We start from the raw sequence: 8,032 nt of genomic DNA on the forward strand, positions 1-8,032 counted from the left end.
AGACTCACTCTTGAGCTCCTGGTGCCTCCCCAGAGGTCACAGTGGGGCCGAAAGCTCCAACGCTTAACAAGCGCTTGGTCTTTGTGGTGACCCATCCTCCATCCTGACTTTACCAGGGGCCCCCACTTTGAGCTGCTGTGAGTCACCACATTAGCATAAACTATGGTGGCCGTGTGATGCTCAGGGGCTTCTTATATATAACAAAAGACACCTATTCCTTAGGAAATTCCTAGGGGTTTTGGAGCTTTGCCAGGAACTGGGGGCAAAGATCAAATATGGGGGTGCCAAAAAATGTATGTACAGTTTAAGAAAGGAAAAAACTATTAAAATTATAATACTCAGGTTTGACTTCTGCAATTTTAAGAGATATAAGATATATGAGGCAACAAACAGTAATATTACTACTTTAATACAGATTTTTCTTTTCTTAAAATGTATATTCATTTTTTTGCCACCCTTTACAGATAATTATGTAATATTAGGGAGTACTGTGTGCTTCGAAGGAAACTGAACCAGGTGAGGGGTTTGAGGCAGACCCAGGAGTACCTACCTACCTTAGTGTGAGAGGTAAACAAAGAAGGGCTCTGAGGAAGTGGCATTTTAGCAGAATGAAAAGAGGCAAGAGCCCTACAAGTGTCTTGGGAGACATTCCAGAGGCAGGAGTGTGCTTGGCGTGTGCAGAGGATGGGAGGAGGTACAGTGGCTTGAACAGTGGGCAAGGGGAGGGTGGTGTGATGGGAAGCCGTTGGAGGGGTTTTCTTTGGAGAGCCATCTGTCTGTCCCCAGGATCATTCTGGATGTCTGGATACTATCACTGCTGTCTCGTGACCTTGGAAACACCTGAATTATCTTTACCCCTTCGTCCATATCTAGTCCATACCCCAAAATGTTTTTTTGTTTGTTTTTATATGAGCAGTCTTTGTTCTGATCTGCTCAATAAGTTTAAATAATTAGTTCAGCAATTCCCCAAAACTGTTGTGTCCCCTAAATCCTATGACCTTCTTCTTTTCTTTTCTTTTTCTTTTTTTTGTGAGAATCCTGAAATCTAAAAATTGCCTCACTAGACACAATTTACAAATGTACATATAAATTTTGTATACCATTTCCTGAATTTTGTAGATCTCTGACATATTTACCACTTTACCTGACTACTGTTGACTTTGGAAAATCACTTAAGTTCCGTGAGTCTCATTTGCAAGGATAAAATGATACTATATATGTGAAGCAACGGTAGAGAGCTTGGCACGTGCTTATCTTTGCACTGCTGCCTAAAACAGGCCAGTCATTTTAGATGTTCATGTCCCCAAGCTCAGTACTCATTATGAACTTTCCTCACTCTCAAAATACCCCTTGAGTTACAGTCTGTCTTCAAGTTGCCTCCTGTCTGAGTCTGCTTTGGGCTGCCATAACATCACCACGGACTAGGTATTTGGAAATGAACAGAAGTTTATTTGGCTCACAGTGACACAGGCTGGGACACCCAAGAGCATGGCACCAGCATCTGATAGGGGCCTTCACACTGTGTCATGCCATGGCAGAAGGTGAAAGGGCTTGCTTTCATAACAGACTCACTCTTGCAGCAACTAACCCACTTCCAGATAGCATTAATCCGTCCATGAGGGCAGAGTCCTCACCATTTACTCTCTCCTCTTGTTAGGCCCTACTTTCCAACACCGTTGCATTGAAGGTTAAGTTTCCAACACATGAATTTTGTTACATGTTCACACCATACGACCTCAAATGCCTCTCCTGAGTACCTGACGCGTTCTAAGCGAGTGCTGTTCTGGTACTTACCATTTGGCATGGCTTTCGTTTTTCTGTTATGTGTGTTAATTTTATATGTCCTCCTCTCAATAGCCCCTATTCCCGACAATATTCAAGGAAGATTAGGGAATCTTACTTGTATGGTAAATTGTTGATTGGTTTTAGCGGTTTAAATTGTTTTTAGTTGGTTCATCCTTTGGAACTGCAGGTGTATATTCTCTTGATCCTTTAACATTAGTTTCTGGGTTGAATGTACATTGGTTTAAAATAGATTAATGATGTGATTCACATTTGGGTGTTTTTAGTACTTTGCCTTAGTCTTAAAAAGAGTATTACCTCATTTGAGAGCAAGGTATAAGTTGAGAAATTCAGTTTTTTTTTTTGTAGAGACAGAGTCTTACTTTATTGCCCTTGGTAGAGTGCTGTGGCATCACAGCTCACAGCAACCTTCAACTCCTGGGCTTAGGCAATATTCTTGCCTCAGCTGAGTAGCTTGGACTACAGGCATTTGCCATAGTGCCCGGCTTTTTTTTTTTTTTTTTTTTTTGCAATTTGGCCGGGGGCAAGGTTGGAACCTGCCACTCTTGGTATATGGGGCTGACACCCTTCCCACTGAGCCACAAGTGCTGCCCAGAAATTCAGTTTTCATTTTTCTGATTACTTTTCTCTCTCCTATCCTGCTTCCACCTCTTTTGGCCTCAGTAGCATCCACCCTCTGCATCTTCAGAAGTTGCCCCAGAAACAACCCAGAAAAATCCAGAAGAGGAAGTTGTAGACACTGTCAGTAAAGGGTCTGAATCTGTCATTGAGAAAGAAAAACAAGAAGACAGTCAATGTGACGCCAACTCCGAGATGCAGCAGATTCTTGCACGGGTTCGGCAGAACTTTGGCAAAATCAATGTGGTGCCTCAGTTCTCTGGGGATGACCTGGTTCCTGTGGAGATGTCAGATCTTGAGGAAGAGCTTGAAAGCTTTTCTGCTGAAGAGGAGGAGGAGGAGGAGGAGGAACAAGGGCAACAAGGAGACAGTGAGGAAGAACCTTACCAGGAGTCCCAAGAGGAACATGTGGAAAATAACACCAAAGCAGTTATTAAAGTGCTGGATGAAAAGATTGCTAAATATCAGAAGTTTTTAGACAAAGCCAAAGCTAAAAGGTTTTCAGCAATCAGGTAATATTTTCATCTTCTAATGAATTGTATTATACTTTGTTTATTCCCAGAAACTTGCTGTACTAGAGCAGTTTATTTATGGGGGTGAGGGGTGTTATTGCCATTTTATTGTGGGCTTGTTCTTTTCTATTCTGTTTTGTTGTTTGTCTTTGGTTTTTCTGAGATGGGGTAATTCTGTGTTGCCCAGGCTGGTCTTGAACTCCTGGGCTTAAGTGATCCTCCTGCCTAAGATTGCTGAGTATTGGGGACTACAGGCACACAACATCATGCCCTGTTGTTATTGCCATTTTAAAAAAGTTATTTGTAAGGCCTGGCATGGTGGCGCATGCCTGTAATCCTAGCACTGTGGGAGGCCAAAGTGGGTGGATCACCTAAGCTCACAAGTTAGAGACTCCATCTCTAAAAACAAAAAATAGCCGGGCATTGTGGTGGGCGCCTGTAGTCCCAGCTATTTGGGAGGCTGAGGCAAGAGAATCACTTCAGCCTGAGAGTCTGAGGTCGCTATGATCTGTTACGCAATAGCACTCTACTCAGAGTAACAAAGTGAGACTCTGTCTCAAAAAAAAAAAAAAGACTTAGGGGTGGTGCCTGTGGCTCAAAGGAGTAGGGTGCCAGCCCCATATACCAGAGGTGGTGGGTTCAAACCCTGCCCAGGCCAAAAACTGCAAAAAAAGAAAAAAAAAAAAGACTTGTAAAATTCAACTACTTAAAGGATGGGAAACTTGGTTGTCCAGTCTTTTAGAAATGTCCAGGAGAGCTACAAAAACTATTGGATGTTCACTGCTTCCCCTGGTGATAAGTAGATAAACAGGCATGGGGGTTCTTTAAGCTGTGAGTTTGCTGCAGGTCTCTCCGTCATGTGATGTGGACAGTTGAAAGGACTGTTGGACAGCTTCATTACTTTATTCTGTTTCAGAATTTCCAAGGGGCTGAGTGAAAAGGTATTTGCAAAATGTGAAGAACAAAGAAAAACATCTGAGGAAGCTGTAGATGATACAGGTGACGATAATTTAAATCATTTAGATGTGATTTGCATCTTTAGAACTTTGGGAAACCTGAGTTTAATCTCCACATTCTCTCTCATGTAGCCATCCACATCCACATTCATCATCTCTGGCAGGTTACAGATTACCTTGTTACCACATACTGTTTATCATACAGATTGGATTATCCACTTTTCATTCTGCACATTTCTTAGAATGAAATTGGCAGTTCGGGAAACTGCTTCTTTAAAAGGGTACATAAGTAACCTTAGAATTCAAGGATGGGTCTATAGACAGATGAGGGGGCGGTGTGGGTCACACATTTATTCTTTATTCCCTTTTGCTGTCCACATCTGTATTGAGTGTGTTTAGAGCAGGGATCCTCAAACTTTTTAAACAGGGGGCCAGTTCATTGTCCCTCAGACCGTTGGAGGTCCGGACTGCAGGCCCTGGGATGAGTCAGCTGCTAAGCAGGACAGGCAGCAGCGGCAAAAACACCCGGCTGGCTGGATACATGTCTTAGGTAGGCTGCATGTGGCCTGCAGGCCACAGTTGGAGGACGCCTGGTTTAGAGGCTTCTGAGGGCCTTCCTAGCCTGGGCCATCCTGCCTAAGCCTGTACTCTGCACTCTGCTCACCTGCTCCATCTACAGCAACCTTTACCCTCCTTCCAACACATAAAGCTTGTTCCCATCATGTTGGGTTCACAAATTTTGAATAGAAAATTTCTGGGTTTTTGTATGTGTGATTGTGTATTGTTTGTATCCAGTACCTGCCAAAAAGGGAAGAAAGCGGAAGGCACCGAGGGAGGAGGAGCATTCACATAAAACCCCCAGGACACTGACATCAAAGGAGGTGAGTGTTTGGGGTCTTAAATGTGACTCAGAGAAGGTAGAGAGCAATCTGTTTAACTCCCAAGACCCACTCTCTAAAACAAATGGGCTAGAGCCTAATGTTCCAGTCCTCAGTGACCTGAGGTCAGAAATATGGTGAAAATAGCTGGATGTTGTGGTGGGCTCCTGTAGTCCCAGCTATTTGGGAGGCTGAGGCAAGAGAATCGCTTAAGCCCAAGAGTTTGAGGTTGCTGTGACGCCACGGCACTCTACCCAGGACAACAGCTTGAGACTCTGTCTCAAAAAAAAAGGAAAGAAATACAGTGAAGAGGTGGTAACCTGTTTGGTCAAGGTCCATGAGTTCTTGATCACTGTTCTCAAGCCTATGGCTTATTATTTAGAAGAGTGGTTTGTTTTGTGTGGCCCCAGGGAAGTGATACACGATAAGCAGCGCAAGTTAGGAAGATAGATCTCAGCCTCCGGGAAAGATAGTTTTGGAGCTGGGGTGTTAAGAGCTAGAGCGGGCCCTCTGGGCAGAGGTATAGTTATCAGCAGTGTTCAGCCTTACTGCAGGGGACCACTTGCATAGAAAGGATTCAGGGCACCGGTTGAGGCTGGGCCCAAATGAGAATCTGTAAGTGGGAGTTGTCACAAGTCATAGCAGAAGGGTAAATGGAGATCTGTGAGGTTAGCTATCCTTCTCGCTAGCTGTGCTTCCAGTAGCTGTGGAGGCAGCTTGGGCAGTGGAGCACAGTGAGGCTCCTGTTACACGATTTTCAGTGTCCGATTTAAAGTCTCTCTCCCTCACCTTTCTTTTTCCCCGCCATCTTTTACAGCGGAGGCGAGCAGCACGGCAGCAGCAGTCCAAAAAAGTTGGTGTGCGTTACTATGAAACACACAATGTGAAGAATAGGAATAGGAACAAAAAGAAGACCAATGACTCAGAGGGACAGAAACACAAACACAAAAAGTTCAGACATAAGTAGTAACATTTAAAAAGTTTATTAAATTATACAAAAGAATGCAATTAGAAATTGTGCTTTCTTCCTATGCGTTTGCATTTCTCAGGCCATTATGCATTTGTTCTGAGGTTTGACGTGTGAAGCCATTCTACAGTGCTAGTGAAAGTAGAGATCAGAGTTTCTCACCCTTAAAGATTTCACTGATTGAGTCCATTGGTACTTCAGGTGGTTGGATTAGCTCTCTTAGTCTCTCCAGAGAGTAACCTTGTAAAAGTATCTGACAAAATAGGGGACAAAGTCTACAAATTGTAAAGTGGTATTTCTTCTGTGCTGGTAATTAGCAAATTGGAACAGAAGCATATGAAACTGTAAAAAGAAATCTCAAGGGTGGTAACATACATAGCCTGGGCCTTAAAATTGGAGGGAAAGGCAACAGCCGCTAAAGTTGCTCATTGAGTCTGAAGTGGAGGACACAGGTGCATTACTGTCTTAGAGTCCTGGAACTAGCAGATCCCAGTGGACAGAGTTCTTTCCCCAGGAAGTGGCAGCATGGACAGGTCATTTTAATGGAACTTAACAATTCCTCAGGACACTGTAGCAGCATGAAAGCTGTGACTTGAAACTGGAAACTAGAGCATACTGGGCACACAAGGCTCAGGGAAACAGCTCTTCCTTGGCCACTAGTTCTTCCAGTGAGCCTCAAAGTCCTGCCAGGGTGGATGGCAGGTCAAAGCTCTGCTAAGAAGTGAGTCTCCTCTCACACCTCTTCAGGGGAATACTGGGCATGTTAGTGCCTTCTTTAGGTAATTTTACTTCTGCACCTTCACTGAATGATGGAAGACACATGTCATGCTACCTTAGCTAGGTTTAGACCACTAACTCAATTTTCTGGATCTATAAAACCAGAAGAGTTTAATAAAAGAAATAGTAAAATGTAGTTCTCTACACACCATAGTCTGATCATTAGTAATTAGAAGTACAAGTGAGATTTGGTTACCTCTCCAGTTGATAATTAAATAGAGCTAATGGAGGGGATGTAGACTCAAGGTAGAATAAAGTGAACAAATCACATCTGGCGGTGGTAGAGCTGAGTTATAAGCTGACTTGCTTTTCCAGCAGACATTACTTTCTGCAAAGCCATGGGTTTGACTCTGCTATTGTTTCCTAACTTAGGCAGTCTGACACTAAGTAGGAAAGAGTCCAGTTGACTTAGCAAGTGGGAATAAAACAGTATAAAACCAAAGCTCCAAAATGAGTAACTAGAAATCCATTCTAGTAGAAATGAAGAATCATGAAATAAGGACTGAGGCCAGAGAAGCCCAAGTTAAGGTACAAGACGAATTGTGAATTAAAAGTTTGAGGGTCAGAGAAGCAGCTTCATTTGGCCAGAAAAAAGCAATGCAGAGTGATGATGAGAAAGCTAGTGCTTTCTCAGTTACTATTTGAGTTGACAGATCATAAGTTTGGCTAACAAGCCCTGTACTGAGACTGTCAGAGCACCACCACCTTCCACTGCACAGCCAGGAGCCTGACTGGCAGACCTTAAGTGTTTGATGACACTGGGCAATAGCGTGACTTCTGAAAAACACATAGGTGGTGATGAGGGGAGGATATGGCTTGTTCACTCAGGAAACTAGCGTTTTATTACAAAAGGCTCATGATGGGATAGTAGTATTTGCTGAAACGCATATGGAAATTATCACTTCTTTGGTGCAATAATGCCTTCCAGTTGGGCCTGAAAAAGAAAAACAAAATTAATACTTGAAACTTGTAGCCTGACACAAATAGCTAAGAGGTGATAAGTCTCAGAAGAACGATCCAAATGTGGCCACTCCAAGTGGTCTCTTGTTCCCTTCATTCCCAACTCCGTATTTTCTAGATTAGCTAGTTTCTGGCTCAGCATACAGTTGCCGCATTAGAAGAAACCAGAGCTTTCATGGTTTCCATACAATAATGGCTCAGTGTATAAAGCATTGGAAAGAAAATTGAATAAGTTGTTGAAATAGCGGTTTTTCATGGCTCATTCCAGGCCTGAAAATGTCTGCTAACTTAAACATTGGCTCTCTGGTTTAGGATCCTGGGAGCTCTGCTGAGACTAGAGGTTTGGTAAACAGCAAATTTTTGGCTACTGAGACAACTTGATGCTCAATTAGAGAAAATTGCTACTAGTGAGTAGAAAGCTGTCCATCTTGTATGCAAAGCTTAAGATGATTGGGAGTTATTTACTGTGTTCCTCTGAGAGCCAGTAAAGTAATTTACTGTCATAGTGTGTAGTTCTGTTCTGAGGAAGGCAAAACTGTTTTATTTGCAGTGCAAGTTTGA

The 8,032-nt window shown here is 43.0% G+C and overlaps 2 protein-coding genes across 2 annotated transcripts in view; one reads left to right on the forward strand and one right to left on the reverse strand.

Moving 5' to 3' along the window:
- The window catches only part of GNL2 (G protein nucleolar 2), a 30,590-nt gene extending 24,820 nt beyond the window's left edge, over positions 1-5,770 (forward strand). The window contains exons 12-15 of the mRNA XM_023512265.1: positions 2,470-2,933; positions 3,850-3,932; positions 4,685-4,770; positions 5,585-5,770. Coding sequence (XP_023368033.1) covers positions 2,470-2,933; positions 3,850-3,932; positions 4,685-4,770; positions 5,585-5,734 — 783 coding nt within the window. The 3' untranslated portion in view covers positions 5,735-5,770. The remainder of the gene's footprint in view (positions 1-2,469; positions 2,934-3,849; positions 3,933-4,684; positions 4,771-5,584) is intronic.
- Positions 5,771-7,371: 1,601 nt separating this feature from the next.
- DNALI1 (dynein axonemal light intermediate chain 1) overlaps positions 7,372-8,032 on the reverse strand; it is a 7,779-nt gene continuing 7,118 nt past the window's right edge. The window contains 1 exon segment of the mRNA XM_003788159.3: positions 7,372-7,445. Coding sequence (XP_003788207.3) covers positions 7,410-7,445 — 36 coding nt within the window. The 3' untranslated portion in view covers positions 7,372-7,409.

The sequence above is a fragment of the Otolemur garnettii genome, unplaced genomic scaffold, assembly GCF_000181295.1.
Source record: "Otolemur garnettii isolate 467f Iridium unplaced genomic scaffold, OtoGar3 scaffold00025, whole genome shotgun sequence".
NCBI classification, from domain to species: Eukaryota; Metazoa; Chordata; class Mammalia; order Primates; family Galagidae; genus Otolemur; species Otolemur garnettii.